Raw genomic sequence first — 22,516 nt, 5'->3', positions numbered from 1 at the left:
CATTTTTTTTGTTTTGCTCTCTAAGTTTAAAAAAAATATCTTTTCTTAAAATGTATCAAGAAAGAACAATCTTTTATATTAATGGGCTATGAGAAAAAGCTACAAAAATTTTTCTGGGTATTAAAATTATTTTAAGTATATACTAAAATTTAAACATTTTTATTTATTTTTCGAACCTAAAAAATTATTTTTTAGATAATATGATATGATAAGAATTGCATAAAAATTAACTAGTATTCAGCTGTTTAAAATGTTTCAAGTAGCACTTCGAAATATAAGGCCCCTGGTCCTAGCGTTTACATCTAAAACTAATGCCACATCTCTAAAAACAACACAGAGAATGCTACATTACACTACCTGTGTACACAATGTTGGTCCAAAGATAGGAGATCCCATTCCTCCAAGCGAAAGAAACTTATCACCAGATTCTACTGTTAGTAAATGGTTCAACTTTCAAGTTATATCCATAATAGTTGCTGGGATGGGAATAGCATATTTTTATATAAATTACTTGGCCAAATATGATCTTGAAGTTGAAGAATTAAACATGGCAAATATTCCTGATTATGAGAAAATCATGAATCGAGAGGTAAAAGGTTACAAAGAAACGATTGAAAAACTTCGACAAAAACGTGCCAACGGAAGCTGGGTGTTCATGGACTTTCTAAAATAAAAATAAAACATTTATATATATTTTTTGATTTTTACAACGTTTACAGTTATTAAACATCAAAAACATTACTTATAATATTAATATAATGCTACAATGAATTGGTCGGTTTGATATTTATTTGTCTGTTTATGTTGTACTTTATGCTTTATAACAGTTTTCTTAGTGAACAGAAATAACAAAATGTGTTTTTCTTTATTTATTTAATTAAGGCATTAGGTTAATCTTTGGTGCTTTAAAATGGAAAAGGGTCATTGGATACCATACAAAGTATTATGGAACACAACTCAAGAATTTGCAACTCGAAAGACTGACCACTCAGCTCAACAACTCAAATTATTACTGAGGAAATATAAACCTCAATTTTTATCCTTGCTTCGAAATCCGGTAATATTTTTTTGTTTAAAGTTTAGTTAAAAAGGGTGATAGTGGGTAATGTTGACATGGTTTCTTTTGACTTTATTTTGCCTTTTTAAAATCTTTATAATGGTTATTGTATATATAACTGATTTAATTATAAATGTTGGTTTGTAAAAGTGCGAACAATTTTTGCATTCAATCTGGTAACCTAAAAAAATGTTTACTTAAAGTTTTAAAAAATTTTCATAACATCAGCATGCAAACAATTTAATACCATTTAAGTCAAAATTGTAAAAATGCGCTAGTAGGAAGTTGATTCCCATGTTTTTAAGCCAAGCATTTTTTTTATAGGTATGAAGTATAATTTTATTTTTTGTAGTTAAGACACTGGCAGCGTGGTGTAGTGGTAAGAACACTTGCTACACCACACATGGGGTCATGGGTTTAATCCACACTGCTCTTATGCTGTGGCGCCCTTGAGTAAACAGTATGAACTTCTGTTAAGCCAGCACTTAATCAGCAGCATAATTATCGGGCAATTATAATCTATAATATCCCAAACTGCTACAGGCAACTCGACCATTTTTTAACCATTTTTTTCAAAAACTATCAAGTTAAAAAAATAAACATTTTAGAGTAAGAATGCTGACCATCGCTCAAAGGTAAAAAATGCTCAAACAACTGGATTACTTGTTCATGGAGAAACAAATCCAAGGACATTCAATGAGAATTTTATTGAAGAAAGTTTGATCATAAGTGATCTGTTTGACCTTAACGAGCTGTCTGCTGTTGATCTTTTATTAGCAGGTACCAGCTTGAGCTGTTAGTATGGTTATGTAAGATTAGGTAAAAAAATGACCCAAAAATTAAAAATTTTATGCATTTCTTGATTTATTTTCCTCTTTGAATTTACAAATATTACAAAAATTTTAATGCCTTTAAGCCAAATTTGCAAAATTATTTTTTGCAGGCCAGCAGCAAATGCCCAACTACCCAAATTACACCCGAGGTTTGGTTGCAGTGTTGTTGTACTGGGATGGAAGAAGAAATTTTGTGAGTACGCTCCGAAACCTGATTCAATGTCGAAGAGGAAGGACATTTACTTCTGGAGTTGATCTTCAGTATGTTTATTAAATTTTATTTATCATTTTATTTCTGCTTTAATTAATTGTGTTTTAATTATTTATTAAAATAAATGTATTTTTTATATAAAACAGAAATGAAGCAGTTAACATGGTTACCTCATTTACCGATGAATTGCTTAATAATGGCATGATTCAGCAAATACTTAAATTTCTTAAAGAGTTTAATGTGGACGGTGAGATGGTTAAACTTGGACAACAGAGAGGATTGGGAGATGCTAAACATAGAAAACAGGTTTGCTTAGTTTATTTGGTTAAAAACTAGGAAAAAAAGCTTTAATTTGTATATTTGAATATAACTAAGTTTAAAAAAAACATTAGTTTGAAAAACAAGTTTTATTATTTTAATTATTTGTATTGCGTTTAACAAAAACAAGTTGAAATGTGCAAAAAAAAAGGTTGAACAGATTTCTATAATTAATCTAAACGCATGGTCTTGTTACCTTGACCATTTTTTTTTATAATAAACTTTTCTCAATTTTTATGTTAGGTCAGAGATATTATGATAGAAGTTCAACAATGCCTTGCCGAATGTCTGTTTTACTTTGCAGCCCAGTCAGGATTAAAATACATTCACATTTGTGCAATTGTGAAACATTTAGAAGTTAATGTTGAATTAACTGGCGATGGTAAATTGCCACCTACTGCATTAGCCTTATTGTTTGCTGTGTTGTATGCTTTCACACTGCCCAGTGATGCAGCTGTTGAAAATGATGCTGCAGGTACAAAAATGTTAATTTTTGTTGGTATAAGCTATACTTTGTAGTAATTATTATGTTAGTGATTTTACTAGGAAGCAAGTGTAATTTAAAGCCTGTAAGAAGGTTTTTTATGTCATAGAAATAGAATTAACTGGTTTTTGAAAACAACTAAAACTTACTATTTATATTGAGTTAATGGATTATGTGTGTATGGTTTGTTTTAAAGTATTTTCTGCTTAAAAGATTGACTTATCTCTGGTATTATTCAGTTAAGGATGAAGTATACAAATAAAAAAACTTTCGAAAATTATGTATTACCTAATAAAAACCATTGTCATTTTGTTTCGCAATACAGAATTATTATGTCAATGTAAGACAATTAAAAATTATTGTTAAATTAAATAATTTGTTTGTATAGCAATACAAGAACTGTTAGATCATCCTTTATTATCAGAAGAAAATTTTCTTTCTTCTGTGCACAAGTTACTGGTGCAAAACAGGTTTGCGCTAAATACTTTTATTTTTATTTAACTATTAATAAAAATATATACACAAAAAAATTCAGAAAAATGAAAAATAAAATGATTTTATAAAAAACTATTTAGCTCCCAGCAGAGTAGATGGAAAGTAGGTGGACTCCGGACAACTCTTCAGTTTGCTTGGTCATTGTCACTTCGATCCCTGACTCAAATTCCTTCTTCTCTTTTTACGGGAACCAACATCCAAGCTCCCAATCCCGATGTCCTGGAACAAGATGAATTAACTTTGGAAATGGCTTTGGCAGATCGTGTCTTCTTGTTTATTGAGGTTTGTCCATTTAAAAAAAAATTCATCTGTGTTATAAATTCGTAATTAGACACTTAGTTGAACTTTTGCTTTACTGGAAATTTCAATTGAAAAGCTTGTTGTTATAAGGTTGCAAAAATATTTATCTGTTTTGCCTTGGCACCACAAATGACAATTTTTTTATTTTAAAGGCCTTTGACTTGTATTTACATAATTAATCCATTTTATAAATAAAGATTTAAATTTTTTGTGTTTTCCTGTTTAACACTGTGGTTTTGAAAACTAAGTTATATTTTTGGTAACACATTAATATTGTTAAAAACCAGATTTTCTTCTAAAAAACAAACTTTATAACTGCAACTGTCAATGTTTTCATTGTCTACATATTTAAAATAAAAAAGCAATGGTTGTTGTAGTAATCAAACAAATTTATTATTGCAGAAAAGTATTATTTCAAGTACTAATTTTCACTTAGAGGAGTTTTATATGAGAAGAATTCATGGCTTGGTCACCGACTTTATTGTCAGTATGCCATTAAAGGTATGTAACTGTTTTAGAAACATTAAATATTAAGTGACCGTATTTAAACCAAATTTTAATATTTTGTATCAGACATGTCAGAAAACACTATTTTGAATTAAATGAATCTTTAAAATTGTTTATTTTATGTTCCGGTTAAAGATTTAATATTAAATTCATGTATATTCCTTTAACTTTAACTTAGGGTTCGAATTTTGATTTAAAATTCAAATTGTTTTATTATTAATGTTGCCTGAATTGTCCTAACTTTGTGAAAATTATTTTTATTTTAGGTAAAGGAGATGCGTAACCATGGTGATGAGGTTGCTCGCATACTTATGCTCCATCTAGTGGAGGGAGAACAACCTCCAATGGAATTACGAAAAGACTTTCAACAGGTACTATTTTGGTTACAAACTATTTGACAGTAAGTAGAACAGACCATGTTTATGTAAAATAAAAAAATATCATTATTTTTTTTTATTTTTAAAGTTAATGGAGTTAATAACAGTTGTGTACAACAAAGATCCTTTGCAACTTAACCTTACCACTGATTTTTGGTACACCAATGAGCAAACTATAGTCTCAGATGCAGGCTCATATGTAGGACACAGGCTGAACCAGAGACTACCTCACAAACAGGTGACAATATAGTTTTTGTTTCAATTATGGAACAAAAAAGTAACAAATGTTTTGTTAAAAACTATATTTATATAAAGTGATTATTGTCATATAAAAATGGAAAATAAAGGCAAATATGAATAAAAGTTTTTTCCTGTTTGTCCTTAAAAAAATTTTCCTAAACTAACTAAAACTTGCCGATGGGGGTTTCAAAGTATCTGACCACCAAGCGATTGTTTTAAACATTTAGCTCCCAGTGTGATTTTATATGACTGGATTTTATTTTTATTATTAGTTTACGTCTGAAGGCCTTACTGCTCTAATGATGATACAAAAAAAGGATAATATTTTTTTGTAACTAATATATTTCTTTTTTTTTATTTCTTATATAATGTACCTTAGATTATTTTTTATGCAGATGGCATTGTTTAAGTTCATTAGGCAATCAGGTGACCTTCTTCCCCCATTACTATATATTCCTTATCTAAAAATGTTGGCTGCTTTGTCCACTGGTTGCAAGAGTGCAAGAGTAGCTTTTGAGATGCTGAAAGCCAATGGTATAAATAATGGTTTGTTTATCATTTTTTTTGTTTTTAAAAAGTTTATTTAGTTGTTACTAGCTTAAAAAAGCAAACAAATTAAGGGCTTTAGTAGTCGAATACTAACTATTTTTGAAATTGTAGTGTTTTGATAAGTGTTAATAGCAGTTCTGATAAATATTTATTATTGTAAAAAAAAATATAAATACAATAAAAAGTAGGTTAGTAAAAAAAAAAAATTGTCAGTTTATTTTTAGTCTAAAATACAAAAACTGATAAAAAAAACGTTTTATAAAAAACTGATAAAGGTTAACCCTTTTTTTTTAAATTAACATATTTTTTATATATGTTTAACAAGGTCAAAATGGCGAAGGTGGTATGATCTCGTGGGATCATTTTTTCTCATCATGCCGAAGATATTATGACAATTTAAGGCACGATAGACCTTACATTGATTCCAATTCTTCATACCATGCTTCATATAATCCATACGCCTCTCAAGTAAAAAAAATTTTTTTTTTTGGTTCATTTTAAAAAAAATTAATAAAACCGTTTTGCTTGAAGTACTAAGTAAGCCTGTTTACATGGACGCTTAAACTAAGCTACAAATCGTGTTTGAATTCGGTTTTCTTATTTCTTTATGCAAGAAAAAAGCTAATTGTGTTAGAAATCACTTTTTTAAATACACTTGGGATAGTTGATTTTTAGGCTAGTCATAGTTTATTTTATAAAAGCTAACAACTGCAAGTCGATTTACTTTGCATTTGCAAACATGTTGACAAAACATATTTTTATTTTGTTTTACCACCCAAAATCAAACAGACAATGCAGAAAGTTGGCCAATGTAGATAACATGCTTTTATTATGTATTTTTACACTTTATTAAATTTTGATCGGGTGTTGCTGGTATTGGTATTACGTAAAAAAAAAATTTGTAAACTAAACTCATATTTGGATTTAAAAATAGTGCACTTTTGCTATTTGGAACCAATTTTAAAATTATTTTAAACATGCTTAAGTAAAAAGGTTTAGTACCAAAGTAAAATTTTACTACTAACAACCACTTGCATATTTAAAATATTATACAATATTGTTATATACATTCCTTAAAATTTAAAAGAAAATATACTTTTTAATTTTTATTATTTAAATAATATTTTAGCCTTACCAAAACCCCACAAGTCCTTCAGCTTGTTCAATAACACCTCATGAAGTTGAAGGTTTAAGAGCTGTGATGCAACTTATTATCACAATTACTAAATATGTAAGTCAACTTCTAATATTTTTCTTCTTTATTTATTTTTTTAGCCAGTGTTAAAAAAAACTTTATTGTTCTTTACTATGTTAACTCATTATTTTAACTATATAATTAAGAATTTTTTTTTTAAGTGTATCCACCTAATACTGCATTAAGGTAGTTTTTTTTTAATATTTTGATTAAAAATTAATTTTTATTTTGTGAGAAAGTTTTAATTTAATAGTTATGTCTAGAATTATAAAAAAACATTTTTTTTTGGTAAATAATATGTAATTGTCAACAACCATTAAAAATCTTGTGTATTAACTAGGATGAAATAGCATGTATTACAATATATGAGAATGGATCATGGTTAGCATGTGAGGTTTTGTTTGGATTTCTTCAATGTCCAGTGCCGCCCAGGTTGAAGGGTGATATACTGATAGCCCTGACCCAGCTTGCAAGATTACCTGATATTGCTTTGGGACTTATGCAAGCTACTGAAAGTGCACAGTTATTATCTACTCCTTCATCCATTGGTATGTGATTTTCAAATTTAAATATCATTGTACCAGTAAATATCTGCAAAATATTTTTTTTTTTTAAATGATTTTTTAGTTAGTTTACATTGATTTTTTAAATTATTCTAGCTTAAAAAAAATAAAACATGTTTTTTTTTTAATTATTCTAACTAAAATTTTGTAGCCCGATAAAAGTTTGACTTAAAATTATTTTTTTAATTTGAAATATTAGTTGGTATTTTTATTTATTACTAAACTTTGCAAACTTTATTGTGAAATATTTAATAAATTTAAAAATTTATTTTTATTTTTTAATGATCTAGGTGGCAGTGTGGGAGGATTATTAAGTGAATTAGAAGAGGTGGAGGCAAGAGAAGAAGAATTTAGCATGACGCGGGGTTTTCTTAAGTTCATTACTTCTCTTGCAGAGTGTGGAAACAAGTTAACCAGGTAAAACTATTTCTTTTTACATTTTAAAAGTTTTGTAATAATTTATTTGCTTTAACTTTTTTCTCCGACTATGTTTTAAATTGAAGTATATTTATATATTTGCTTTAAAAATCTGGTATTGTAGATTTATATTAAAAAATTTTTTTTTTTTTGTGAATTAGTTCACCTTGTTAACCTAATTATGTTTTTTAAATGTGTTGAATTTATAAATCACTATTTAAAAGTATAAATGTTACAACACAATATTTTTTTTCTGATTTTCTGGTTTTATTTAAATATGATATAATGAATATGTGGTGATGCTGCTAATTTTTAGTTATGTGGATGGCACGAGAACATTTGGTTTCGAGCCGTTTCTTACCTTTGTAGTTGAGTCAATTTTTCTCAAGTTTCTTCAAAGAGCATATACAAGACCAGAGGAAAAATGGGAGGTTAATGTTTATAATTAATAAACTTTCTGTTTTGGAACTGTAAAAATAATTTTATTTTGCAATAATTAACTTGTTTGTCTATTTCTGAAAATAATTTTATTTAGAAGACAAAACTAAAATAATTTATTATGCATAAATTAAACAAAAGAATTAAAGTGGAGTTTAAAGTAGCTTGAAAAAAATAAGAAAAAGATTTCACATGGTTTTAAAATTTATTCAAGGTTTCAACCGAGTCACTTACATTGTTCAACAAGGTGTTGTCTTTTTACCAACCATCACCTGAGCACTTTTACTCAGAAAAAACTGCTGTTTTTGGTCACGATTCAATGACTCAGCAGTCAAGTTTATTTCGTGACACATCATTTTCTTCGTTTCCATTAAACAAAAAGACACCCAGGCTTGCTGGTTTTTCTTTGTTGTTGTATATATACAACGAAGGAAACTTTTTTAAACGTGTAAGTTATGTAATTTTTCAGGTGAAATTTATTAAAATGTCGGAATATACATTAAAAATGGCATAACTATGTGTAATGTTTTAGTTACATATTTTTAATCGATATCATTAGGTAAATAATATATAAAATATTTAAATAGATTATTTAGAATAGGTTTTTATTATAATTTATTATTGTTTAGTTAAAACTGTTTAACTTTGTTTAAAGTTGATGCAAATATTGGAAGAATGTTTAAAATACTTGGACAGTTATGTTGTTAAATGTAAGCTAAACGATCCACTTGTTGAAACTGCTTGCCTCTCACTTCAGCTTATATTTAATGCACTGGAACAACAAGTAGGATTTAATTTACAGGATATTAGCTTAAGTTAAAATTTTTTTTTTAAATATGTCACTTTTAAGGTATGATTTTATATTAGTATGTAGTATTATAGTATAACTAGTGCCTATATCTACTTTTTAGTAGGATTACCAATATTTTTAACAATAATAATTTTTTTTAAGGACTTGTTTTTAGCAGCTATGAGAGAAAGTGGTCAGGCTATACTTATTACAACTTTGGACAAGTTATTACTGGGCGTTAATCCTAAAAGTGGAAAGCCAGACTATGTTGCTAACATTGCTAGGTAGCAATTTCTAAAATTTTGTCTGTTTGATAGTTTTTATTTTTTTTACAAATTGTCAAAATTTACTAACCAAATTTTTAGATTTGTGATTCACAATGATAGCCAGCCTCAATTTTCTTATTTATCTTCTCAAATAATTTCCTTTCTTTGCTTTCAATCCCCAACCACCCACAATGCTGTAACCATGGCAATCACAACCAACCAATCAGTAAAAAGAAAAGTGTTGCATGGATTTGTGGATATTTTGGATACTTGTTGTAGTGAGATGGAGGAAGGTGTAGAAGAAGGTGATCTTCAATATTTAAAAATTTAACCCATTTTGCTTTAATTTTGTTTCTCTTTTCATATATATATATAAGTATGTATACTTGTTTTTTAAATTAAACTAATTAATTGGTGGTTAAAATTTTAAAAACAAGGTATATATAGTTTTTATTTTGTTTAATTACACTTCCAAACAATAAATAAAATAAATATTTTGTATTTCTTTGTAATTTATCTTGTTTTGTTTTTAAAATAAAAATACAAATTTGTGCACATTATTAAATTTATTTTTAGATTCCAATGAACATTATATCTCACAAACAAGATTGGTTGTGTTAAGATTATTGGTGCGATGTATCAACTACCAAAGCCCCAATTTGTCTCATTATTTGTTGGGATTTGATATTTCAAAGCCTCTTAACAAGGCCAACTTACAGGTTTTTAAATTTTTTTATTTTGTTTTCTTTGAAGTGTATTTTATATATTTTATATTTCTTCTTTTTAAATACCTTTACTGTTTTAGTTTTCAGTTTTTCTGGCAATTTTCAAGGTTATTCATCTTTTTTCCAAAAAAATAACTTGTTGTTTATTTTTGGCTTGGTGAGACCAGATATAGCACTTTACTTATGAATACTGACATAAAAACAGTAGAAATCGAACATAAAAATTTATTAGTAAAGTTGATGGTTAAAATCATTAAACCCCAGTGCTTGGTGCTGAAGTTAGTGTCTAACTTTTATGGGTCATGCCAATGTAAACTTTGTATTAGAATTTTGTAAAATTAAAGTTACAAGGTCATGATATGTTAAAATAAAGCAGCACATTAAAAAAGTTGCTGGGATAATAAAACTATCTTCTGTTTGATGTGTGATATGTTTTTTTTTAAACCATTTGTAAATAAAACAAATAAATTTTTGTTTGAATTGTTATATAATTTAAAAAAAAAATTTTAATAATTTTTTTAAATTGTTTTAGGATCCTGGTACATTAGGTGCATCACGAAGTTGCCTTCATTCAGTTCTCACAATTTTATCTCTTGGAACTCAAGTTTACAATGACACTGACTTGACTAAAATAACCGATATGCAACCTTATGCGGTAACTGATACGCCGAAGCTTGCTGAGCTCTGTTATCAGTTGGTTTACAAACTAGTGACAAGTATGGACACCACTGAACCTGTTTTGAGGTAACTTTTAAAACTAGAATTGGTTATAAATTTTATATTTTACATAAAAATTTTAAAAAACTTTTTTTCTTGTCATGATTTTTAAACACCTTATATTTGTATATTATAAATAGGTTTTTTATATACTTACTGTGTGGGATACACTGTTACTGTTTTTTTTTAAATTGTATGATTGCTTTAGATTTGTAAAAAAAGGCTTAACATGTTATTTTTTACAGTTTTAAAAAATATTTAAAATTTGTTTTTTTTTAATAAACAAAAAATAAAACTAAAATAATATTATTTAGATATTTGAGATCTTCTTATGATTTTGTGTGTCGACATCTACAATATTTACCTTTTCAATGTTCAGGTAATTTTGTTTTAAATTTTTTTTTATTAATTAATGTATCGTAAAATCATTCATTTATTTAAAAAATTCCCACTACTATATAGAGCTAGAATCTTAATTTTTCCATTACCTAATCAAATTTCACAACTTATCTAATTAAATTTCACAACTAATTTACTTTTAATACAACTAATATTTAAGTCTATAAAAATTACTTCCATTGTTTACTTGTTTTAAATTTAATGTTCTGTTTGTACAGATTTAAATGAGAACAGTGTGTTGTTGCAACAATCATGGTTAATGAAGATAGCGGCTGTTGATCTTTATTTGCTTACATCTAAACAACAACGAACAAATGCTCAACGCACTTTGCAGGTTAATAGTAGTCTTAAGTATGTTTACATTAAAAAAGTTAAGCAAAATAGAATTATATGCTATTGTGTAAAAATTCTACAAAAGCATTTTAAAAAGGGAATTTTAAATCCTTTTCTAACAAAAATGTTAAATTTTTTTGATCTATAAAAAATCATGAGCTGTATTATATTTTATTATACAAACATTATATATTATCAAATGTTTTTAATACAGTAAACGTTGAAATGTTGTTTTTTATTTATGTATGATAAACAAAATTGCAGAATACTAAATTATATTTGCTATAGATGCTTTTTTTTTATTTACAATTGTAGAGAATGAAAAGTACATAACATAAATTATCAAATAAAATAATTTTGCAATTGTTTTTATTTTAAGGATTTTTTTGAATTAATTTTAAACTAAAATAAAATATGTAAAATAACTTTCAATTTTTTTCATCATTATATAACTGTTTAATTTTAGATTTTGTTTCGATCTGCAAATAAAGTGAATACATCCTTGAATTCATCTAATCTGATTGGACAATCTCTAAACCAATCAAATCTTATAACACGGACATTGGCAGGTGACATGATGCTAAACAACACAACGCTACATTCAGCAACAGTTGATTTGTCACGTTCTGTATTACCAAGTGATGAAAATAAAAATAATGTTATTAAAATTATTGAAATTTTCAATAAGCTGGAATTTTCCCAGGTAATTTAAGTATAATGATTTTAGGTATTTTTATATTTATAGTTGTTATTTTTTTACAGTAGGAGTCACAGTAGGCTATAAAATTTGTTAATATTTTTGATTTGCAAACTTCATATTGTCATTTTACAATCATTTAAATTAACTTCTTTTTGTTTACAGGAATTTCCTCCTCCTTTACTACTTGAAGAGTTTGTTGTTAATGTTGTTGAGGAAGGAATCAAATCTTGTGAGACAACAAATTCTTATGGGGTTGTATACTGTGATATAAAGGTATGTTGTGTGTTTACAATGTAATTAAAGTGTGGGATGAGACAAAATTAAATGTAATGCGATGTTTTTCAAACTATAAAATAGTTGAGTAATATGTTTGCAAGACTAAGTGACTGAGTACCGAAAAAATACTCAGTGAGTCTGAATCCTAAAATTCTTATTACCTATGTACTTAGACTCGACTAAGTTTATCTTTAAATAAAAATAATTTTTTTTGTAAACCAATGAGTTACATTCAATCTTTTATATGTAAAACATTGTTGTGGTATTGTTTCAACTTAAAAAATTGCAAAGAAATATACGTTCTGCTTATAATTTTATCCTTTAACATTTTTATTTTATAATACTATCTATAATAAACATGCATAGTTAAACTTTTACTTATTTTAAAAATTTGTACTAATTTGTATCATTTTAAAATAAAAGGCATTGCATGGGTTATTAGAAGCTAATGTAAACAACTTAAATGTAACTGAAGATCAAACCAGAAGATTTGCTAACCAAGATATGCAGGTAAATGGGTTATTATTTTTTATTTATTTTTTTTTAATTGTTTTTTGCTTCTAATTTTTAGTATTTAAGAACAGGGCATTATACAATAACCTAATCAAATGGCCACTAACCACATTAAAAATAAAAATTTAACTAAAATTTAAAAATTAAATTTGTTAAGATCATTTTTTGCATTAAATTTTTTTCTTTTAGAAAATTTTGCAAACAGCAGTGATGCGGAACCAGACTCGCGAGACTATGCATGCACGACTTTCTTTCTTGTCGTCGTGGCAACATGTTCTTGAAATTGCATTGACAGCTTGTCCTAGTGACCTTTTTCCTAAAGAAGAAAGGCAACAGGTTAAACAATAGAAAATAATTGTTTAATATATTTGTCTCAGTTTAAGTTATTCAGCACAAAAAAAATGTTGTTAGTTTTTTCTTTTTAACATTTTTATTTTTTTTATAAATTTTATGCTTTTTAATTTATTTTAAAACATTTTTTTGATTTTTTTTGGGCTCAGGTCTTGCTTACCATTTTGCAAAAAATAATATTGTTAATAAAACAAGATGACGTTGTGCAACAACTAACTTCCCCGCTTGCATCTGTTGCACTTACTCTAGTTATGCAAATTAGATCTTGCTATATTGGTCGCAAATCCAACAACCCAGAAAGGTAGAACATTTTTTGTTGATTTTTTTGCTGTCTTCTTAGATTAAATAAAAATTGTTTTTGGTAACAAATGTTTTAATGTTAAGATCTTTAAACTTTAAATAACATGATGCATATATATTTGATCTTTTTTTGTTAATTTTCTTATTTCTCTTCAGAAACATTTTTTTTTATAAATAATCTTACATACAATGCATCACTTTTATTGATAGTTTATTGTAATTTGATTTTCAGAAATTTTGATATTTTCAACGATTCCAATTTATCGCAATTGTTAAACAGTGAGGGAAATATGGAAATTAATGTAGCAAATATTTTGCCTTTGCAGGTAACCCATTTATTTGATTTGAAAATATATTTTTTTGTTTTTAGCCCATTTCCAATATTTTTTTACTAAAATTAATTTTTTATTATTTATTTTTTTAGTTTTGACAGTTTCATTTATATCTTATAAATGTTAATGTTTATTTATGAAAAATGGTCTTTGTTTTATTTTGATTAAATATTGTTACAGCTTGTTGTTGGTGGGTTAATAGAGTGGTTGTTGCAATCTGGTTTAAGCATTAAAGTAAGGTCACATTTGTATGCCTCACTATCTTACTATCTACAACTATGTGAACCAGAAAAAAGCCCAAACAAAACTGGTAACTATTATTCTTAACTTGTTTAGCATGTTTTATAAACACTATTTTATGCTTCATACCGTATAGATTGTTTATAAAAAGGTGCTATTTTTTAAGATTATTTTTAAAACTATTTTACTTATGAGTAGGTTCTATTTTAAAGTTTATTTAATTTTTGGTTTCTTTTTTTGTATTCTTAAAAATGGTCTTAAAATTATTCATCTTAAACAGTTTCCAACCTTATTTTGTAGAAATAAATTTCAGTTCGTGCAAAAAAATATATCTCTGCACCAAAGTTTAAACACTTAGCATTAGCATTTTTTTGTTAAATTTCAATTCAAAACATACAAGTTAAACCACACTATAAACTGTGGTCAATTGTATATATTGGGCCAAGTTAAGTATTTAAAATAAGCTTTTACACATTAAGCACATACAAAATAACCTACAAATAGTCAAGAATTTATAAAACGTTAAACAATTACTTAAAACAGTTTTATTTTAAACTTTTTGTATAACTCAAGGTCAGCGACGAAGCAACGTAGGATTACAAACTATCAAAGAAGATGTTCATACACGTTTGATGAGGGAAAATGTTGAATTATTTAAAGGTTTTGGAACTGCATTTATGGATGTTTTGTGTGATGATGCTTGCTCAGGTTCGTTTAAAAAATAGTTGATAACCTGCCCCAAACATTATAATAATTGTCCAGACCCACTTAGCCCTGTTATTTGTACATGCACTATAGTCTTTGTTAAATAAATTAGTTGCGTGTATGTTTTACTATTTTTTAATGTTTTAATATTTGATTTGAGTTTCTGTTTATTGTTAAGTAAAGAGTCTAATTCAACTTTATATTATATTAAAACGGCCTTTATTTAACAAATTGAGTCTTATTTTTTTAATGCAATTCTGTTTTAAATTTTTGTTAGGTCAAAGTGTATGTAGGGTTCTTGCTTTATCTTGTTTGGATGCCATTATTCAAATAGATCATCAACAAACTTGGTTTAATTATATGGGAAAGAAAGGATATATTGCCAACATTGCACACAGGTATCCAAAACTCTTTTTATGTTTATTTAACATTGAAGTTTTTACAGGCTCTTAATATAAGTGCTTCAAGGTTCATATGGAAGAAGCCGGATTTAAACTCTAGATCTCATGTATTGAACTAAATTGTTGTATTTGATACACTAGGCCATTTGATGTGTAAGGCAGTTTACCTGACCTGGTAGTTTTTTATTGTATTTTAATGCAAAGAAATCAAAAAATATGATAAGCCATTTTGTTTTTTTTGTACTGTTGTTAAAAAAACGATTTCTGAATTTTTGGACAAGATTATCAAGGGCATTTTTTTTTCACAAAATTTTATTTTTTTTTGTAGCTTTTCGCTTGAAGATGAATCTCTTCAGCAATTTCTAAATCCATTAAGTGAACCACTTCGCTGCGTCTACATTTATGAACAAAAGATGGCACTTTTAAGCACTATTGTCATGTCCAGGGGGGGAGCTAGACTTGTAATTGACAGTGGTGTTTTGACTCAATTGGCTGAAAGCAATTTTCTGGAACTAAGACCTGGAAATGATCATTTAGGCAAGAATCTAAAATTTAAAAAAAATAAAAACATTTTTATTGCAGCATCAAATTCAGAATAACTATTAAAGTTTATTTAAGTTTAATTTAAATAATTTTTGTTTTACAGTGTGTTGTTCTTTTCTTTGTATTATTAAAACCATATTAGGTTAATACTAAGAAAATTGTAGATAAAAAGTTTTTTTTTAAATTGTGGTATATACTTTTTTGATATTAGAGTAATATGTAGACATTCTAACAATTTTGTTTAGATTTGAACACGGCATCAGTAAAAGTTTTGTCAAGATATCGACAACTTTTATTTCCAGCTTTACAACTTTGTTCTTCTTTGTTGGCTTCTTTAGGTAAAAACACTTGTTTTTTGTTTTATAAGGAAAACCGGCAGCGTGGTCTAGTGGTAAGAACACTTGCTACACCACACATGTTCAATCCCCACTTCTCTCATGCTGTAGTGCCTTTGAGTAAGGCGCTATAAACGGTATGAACTACTGCTGAGCCAGCACTTAATCAGCTGTATAATTAACGGGCAATTATTATCTATAATATCCTAAACTGCCACAGGCAACTCGAGGCTAGGTCGGAGTAACTGATGTTACTCTATGTTGAAAAGTTGAGCATTCGAATTTCCCACATCGTGGATAAAGAAATATACGAAAAAAGGGATGCAAAATAGTCATCGTTAATTTAATTTTTTACTCTCTTTGTCTTTTTATTATTCTTTGTTGTAAAAAGACTTTAAAGCCAACTTGTAGTTTGCTATCCAGCATCACAAATGCATAAAAAACGAAATAACATCTATATATTTTTTGTTATAAAAGGTGGGAGATCTAATCATGAGGCTAGTGCTCTAGTTCTTCAGTTCATGTTGTCACATTCTGCTCCCATTATAACATCTGTACTTAATGTTCAATCACTTGTTATGGATATAGAGGTATTTCGCTTGGTTTCTTAAAACAATTAAAAATTTTGTTTAGATATTGAATTCAACCTAATAATTACTTTACTAACTATATATCCCACAAGGAATCTTCTTTTAAAAGTATTTGTATACAAAAAAATGTGAATACCGAAAAAATACTAATAAAAAAAGAACTAACTGTTAAGATGTAGTATTTTTAATACCTTTTTTGGTCATAGGACTTGACTGAATTAAAACTAGTAACGGGAATATTATGCCAGACTGCTTCACATGATTTCAGTGATCCTAATTTGTTTGGATCAATTGCGCAAGATGTTCTTATGGAACTTCAAGCTCATATGCTAAGAATACAGGTTAGAATATTTTTTCTCGAAACTGTTTTTTTTGTTAAATGGCTTGTGATTTGTAGAATTTGTGTAACAATGCACTAGGGGACGTTGTAGGGTTTTTTAAAAAATTTTAATATATAAAGTCTTGAGTATGAAATTTACTTTTTTAATGTAATAGCACACATTAGTTTATTTATCAGCCAAGAAGTTTAAAAAAATTTTGGTAACTTAAAACAAGATTGAGGTAACATATGTTACTCTAGGCAGTGAAAGAGGCTTTTACAATCAGAAATAAAAAAAAAATAAAAAGAATATGTAATGTTTTATACCGAATTTTACAATTTTTTTTTCTATCTAGCGCCAACTCTTATCACTTCTTCCTCACTTTTTTGTTTCTGACCAATTTTTGAGAGAAATTAAAACTAAGGTTGAGCAAGATGCTGAGAAAACTGGAAGTTCTTCTGATATTCAACAAGTAACCTTTCAAACTTTTTTTTACAAAGAGCCAATTTTTTTTTGTGTGTTGTTAACAAAATTACTGTATATGAATTTTATTGCCAACAAAATGTAATTTTTTTTCTACTACTCACTTAACTTATATTGTAACAAAACACAAATATCGTCTTGTTTGTACATTCTAAATTTAAACATAAATATGAAATTTTTTTACTCATTTTTTGCTAAAACTATTTTTTCTATTTAAAACTATGACATCGAAGTATTTAGTACACTGTTATGCATGGTTGTTTGTTATTGCTTTATGAATCATAAGTTTACTTTTTCACATACAGATTGTGTTACTCTATCAAGAAATTGGAGTTAATATTTTAAGTTATTGTCGATCCATCTGTGTGAAGGGTGATGCTGACTCAGCTGTTTTATTGTTCTCTCCCAATTTGTCGGAGTCATCCAATAATGATACCTTATATGGCATTGGTAGGCAGAACAACTTATAAATTTAGTGTTAATATAACTGTTTAAAAATTAGTTTTTATTTTTCTTTTAAATAATTTAAAATTAGATTAAACAAAACTTAAATCTTTTTATTTTTAAATTGAAATAAAAATGTCATATTAAAATCATGTTTGAAAAGTTCTACAAAAAATTTTGCAGAGGATTTTCGGCGACAGCCTAACCTGGGGTTTCTGGTTCGAATCCTGCGGACCACTCTCTCAAGATTTCAGTCTCAAACTGAGGAAAAAATTCTAATAGATTGGAGATTAGAAAACATTTCCAACCTTACAACACAAGTTCTTAAAGAAGTAAGTAGTTTTATACTCGAATATCTACATTTTTATTCTTCTACTTTTTTACTTCTTTGTTTATAATGTTTTGTAAGAATTTTGTTGTATAATGTAAAGCAATGAAAAGTTGTGCTTTTACAAATTTTATTTATGTAGATCATCTCTAATTATGGAAACATTGACACTGCCACCCTTTCCTTACCGCAGGAGCAAAAACTTGCCAGTGTCCTGCTTAAAAAGGCCATTAAAACAAAGGTATAATTATTAAAGGACAATTTTTTTTGAACGTTTTAAAATGTTAAAATGTCTTTGTAGACCAACAAAAAAAATTGTTTGGTTATTTGTAGACTCGTCTTCTTGATTGCTTGTTCCACACGCTTGAAACTAGTACATTGTTGCTTTGGCAACACATAGACTACTACGTCATGAAAGTAGTCCCTCTAGTGGAGGAAAATGAAAATATTTTGTTTCCAAACTCGATCAACAGGGGCTCGTTTGCGAGACCTGTACGAAAATTGCAGGGTACATTTTTTTATTAAAGAAGTGGGCTAACGGTATTCTTTAACCTTAATATTTTTAAACAAAAACATTGAAAATGTTATACTAAAAAAAAAAACACTATAAATTGAAGCTCTTTGTAATATAAAAAACTCCAGTAACTTTGTCATAAATAATTTTTATAAGTTGTTTTTCTTCTCAGTAATTTTGGCGTAATAATGCAAGGTTTATAGTACTATTCTGTAGATTAAGTTGGCTTGTAACGGGTAAAACCTATTTAAAAACTGTTAAATTATATTTTAGATATTTCCAACGTTTTAAATGTTACAACCGGCGAAAGTTTTGCTGGTAATTTTGTAAGAGAAAGTCCGCTGGGTATCAGAAAGCAAGATATAAACCGGGTATTGACAGATATATTTGCAAATGCGCAAACATTGCAAAATTTTTTTGTTTTTTTAAGCATTAATATTATGTTTTTTAGCATTAATTTCTAATTTTAGATTTAAAAATACCGTTTAACGTTTAAAAAAATAGTATTTATTATCTAAATAATACAAATTTAATTATAAGCATACAAACGTTAAAAAATAGGTTGGCACTTGGTACCAAGCCACCAATCGTTAACCAATTATTATATGATTTATAAAAAATTAGTTAAAAGAAGATCTACCATCAAGTTTACCGAACGAAATTTTAAAGAAATTGAGTTTGGCCGAAGTTCAATATAGAAGGGACAACATTGCTTTTATCCAACCTCTTGTTCGACGCTTGCAGCACATCATCAAACTACACACTTCGTAATTTGCTACATTATTATTTGCAACGTTATTAATTTAGATGGTTTACATAATATAAAATAAATATTATGCCTTTAAAAATAACCTTAAAAAAAATAACAGCATTTAATTTTGTCCGTTTATAGCAATGGTATTGAAGTTATTTAGCCTTAAAAACTATTGCTTATTTTTTGCTTTAAATTTAGTAATTGTTGAATTAAGTTTAATTTTGTCTAATTAAATGTAAGTTTTTGAAATTCGATTTTGTTTCCACTGCCTTTCCAAATACTATTCCCAATAAAATGGTTCATTCGAATGTTTTTTTTTATTAGCTCGGATTTAATTCTTAAGTAAATAAATTTTAATGAAACACTTTTCGACTAAAAATAATTTTCATTGAAAAAAGCTCTGTTGGGGTACAATTTGACTGGTAGCGTGGTGTAGTTGTAAGAACACTTGCTACACCACACATGAAGTTGTGGGTTTAATCTCTACTGATATCATGCCGCCCTTGAGGAAGGTGCTATAAACGGTATGAACTCCTGCTGAGCCAGCACTTAATCAGCAGCATAATTACCGGGAAATTAAAGTCTGAGTAATATCCCAAACTGCTACAGGCAACTCGAGACTGGGTCGGAGTAACTTATGTTACTCTATGTTTAAGTCGCGCATTCGAGTTCCCACATCAAGGATGAAGATATATACAAAAAAATAAAAGATAAAAAAAAATTCAAAAAAACAAGGTTGTCAAAAAACCCGATTCTTTAAATTCTTCAGCAATAAATTATTTTTTTTAAGAAATTTATTACAAATGTAAAATTGCTTAAATAAATAATGTTCATATTTCAATGATAGGGCACTTTTAAAAAAGTACACATATTTTTATTAAATACATCCGTTCAAAAATTGTATAAACGTTAAAATCTGATAAATTCGAGAAGTGGAACTTAAAAAGCAATTCAACAGCGTGCTTGTTTTGTAGCATTTTCCCGTGAGAACTTTACAATATTTAAGTCTTATTTACCACACATTGGATGGTAAGATAAAAATCATGGTGGTAAACATGCTGAGATCCAAAGCAGATTTAAATATGTGGTATAAATTTAATTGTTTTTAAACAACTTTATTTAAATAATTGCTTGAACAAACCAAGTTAAAAGTTTTAAAAAAATTTTCTTTTTTTTAACCTCAGGCACAATCTTTCTTATAAAATGCATGAAAAATCATTATTTTCATTAGTTATAGTTTTACTAAGACTCGTAATAGTTTTTAAAATGTTGTGTATAATTAAATAATTAAAACTCCGATTTATAGTTTTAATAAAAGTTTTGTATTAAATTAATAAAATTTAGTATTTTTGAGATAAGCGAAACTAGCTTTTAGTTTTAATTTAAAAATATGTCTGTTCTATATTTTTGTTTAATACTTTTTGCATTATTATATGGGAACACGCACTGTGTACGACAAGTTGTTTTAACTTGTGCAAATGACGATAATGGTGAAGAAATAGAAAGAGGATTTCCGGGAGCACCAGGAAAAAGAGGACCAATTGGTCCCTCAGGCACCCGGGGTCTTTCAGGATCAAAAGGAGAACCAGGAAGCAGTGACTTATGGGAAGAAGCATTTTTACGACTCGACAAAAGAGTTCAGCAACTGGAAAATATTTTTAATGGTAAACAAACTAATTGTATTTTTCTCTTAAATGAAAAATGTGTTATTATTTTTAGCTACTGACTGTTTGATGTCGTACAACAACGGAATTACTGCCAGTGGTGTGCAAACTTTTAACATCAATCAAGTTTTGCTTTCTGTATATTGTGATCATGAAACAGATGGCCCGGGTTGGATGGTATGAATTGTTGTTTTAGTTTATAATTTCTAAATATAACTAAGCACTTTTTTAGGTTATTCAAACTCGCTTCGATGGATCACAAGATTTCTATCAAAATTATGATAGTTATGTGAAAGGTTTCGGCAACACAGCTGGAGAACATTGGATAGGTTAGATTTAGAATAACAATTTTTATAATGTAAAACAACTTATTTTCTTTATGGCTTTGGTTGAAAAGTAAATGGTTTATTAAAATAAAATTAATACATAGGTTTGGGAAATTTGCATTCGATGACGAACGCTCGTTCATTTGAATTAAGGGTAGATTTAGAAGACTGGGAAAACAATCGTCGGTACGCTATATTCAGGTAAGTTAAAATACGAATTGCAAATTTTTGGCAAGAGCACGCTGCTATTGCTATATGCAAAAATACTTCTTATCTTTCGTATTATGCCTTTCGTTTAAAGTTTTGCTTAAACTTAATTATAAATTTTAATTACAAAAAATGTTTAGTGCATTTTCGATCGGAAATCCACAATCATTTTATGAATTGAATGTAGAAGGCTACAAAGGCGATGCAGGTTATATTTTATTTTTGATTGTGAAACATTTTTTGTATTTTCTGTTAGTCCATGATTATTTTTCTTTAATTAGACAGACAAACTTAAAAAAATGTCGACATAAATTTTTATCTTTTAAACTACATCGCAAAAACTTCTTTTTACAGCGTCTTTAGGTACTAAGTCAAGGAAAAAAGTAATGTACTTTATTTAATAGTGTTAAAAAATATTTACGCATTATAAAAAACTTTATTATAATATGTATGTTAACAGGAAATTCAATGGCTTATCAGAACGGGCGTCCTTTTACAACTTTTGACAGCGACCACGACAGTAATGCGGGTGGAAACTGTGCTGTCTTAGAGCATGGTGGGTGGTGGTATGGACACTGTTATGCTTCCAACTTGAATGGGGAATATCTTCATGCACAGACTTCTACTGATCGAGCAATGAGTTGGCATGGTTGGTTAGGAACCACATACTCGTCAAAGAAAGTAAAAATGATGATCAGGCCCAATTAAACTGTAAAACTTATTTTTTACTGTACATAAATGAGGGGAAATTCATGTGTTTTTAAAGTAGTTGCCCACAAAAATTAGTTAAAAAAATTATTAAAATATTTTTAAATCACAGAATGATTCTTGTATAACCTACATTATGCCCATTTTAACACTCATTTAATATAGATATTTTATTGTATCTTCTTTTGGATAAATTCGCTAGCTTACATAAATTTTTATATATAAAAGTTTAATGCTAATTTATAATGAAATTGTTATAAATTTGATG

At 27.7% G+C, this 22,516-nt stretch overlaps 2 protein-coding genes across 3 annotated transcripts; both read left to right on the top strand.

The window, feature by feature from the left end:
• The first annotated feature begins 881 nt into the window (after nt 1-881).
• On the top strand, nt 882-19,662 carry LOC145741863 (nuclear pore complex protein Nup205-like). Of its 2 annotated transcripts, none has more exons than XM_082559532.1 (44): nt 882-1,057; nt 1,666-1,837; nt 2,001-2,151; nt 2,248-2,407; nt 2,663-2,894; nt 3,292-3,373; nt 3,479-3,680; nt 4,101-4,199; nt 4,472-4,576; nt 4,671-4,820; nt 5,218-5,356; nt 5,697-5,839; nt 6,501-6,602; nt 6,907-7,114; nt 7,420-7,546; nt 7,863-7,977; nt 8,199-8,432; nt 8,640-8,768; nt 8,937-9,058; nt 9,140-9,345; nt 9,617-9,759; nt 10,298-10,509; nt 10,797-10,861; nt 11,100-11,215; nt 11,681-11,917; nt 12,077-12,187; nt 12,614-12,700; nt 12,893-13,039; nt 13,204-13,355; nt 13,587-13,680; nt 13,867-13,996; nt 14,500-14,634; nt 14,909-15,029; nt 15,361-15,569; nt 15,821-15,913; nt 16,388-16,500; nt 16,707-16,841; nt 17,176-17,292; nt 17,609-17,753; nt 17,931-18,079; nt 18,218-18,316; nt 18,409-18,583; nt 18,863-18,960; nt 19,214-19,662. In XM_082559532.1, exons 1-44 carry the CDS (start codon nt 911-913, stop codon nt 19,358-19,360), a joined length of 6,255 nt encoding a protein of 2,084 aa, XP_082415658.1. In that variant the 5' UTR covers nt 882-910; the 3' UTR covers nt 19,361-19,662. The 2 variants fall into 2 exon arrangements, with proteins under 2 accessions (XP_082415658.1, XP_082415657.1); XM_082559531.1 differs by having other exon boundaries at nt 5,218-5,368.
• Nucleotides 19,663-20,692: 1,030 nt separating this feature from the next.
• Nucleotides 20,693-22,516, top strand: LOC145742187 (angiopoietin-related protein 2-like). The gene is made up of 6 exons (XM_082559968.1): nt 20,693-21,007; nt 21,063-21,184; nt 21,240-21,336; nt 21,438-21,534; nt 21,681-21,748; nt 22,001-22,516. Exons 1-6 carry the CDS (start codon nt 20,734-20,736, stop codon nt 22,246-22,248), a joined length of 906 nt encoding a protein of 301 aa, XP_082416094.1. The 5' UTR covers nt 20,693-20,733; the 3' UTR covers nt 22,249-22,516.

This window comes from Corella eumyota, chromosome 2, assembly GCF_963082875.1.
Source record: "Corella eumyota chromosome 2, kaCorEumy4.1, whole genome shotgun sequence".
Lineage (NCBI taxonomy): Eukaryota > Metazoa > Chordata > Ascidiacea > Phlebobranchia > Corellidae > Corella > Corella eumyota.
This window is presented reverse-complemented; position numbering and strand designations above follow the sequence as displayed.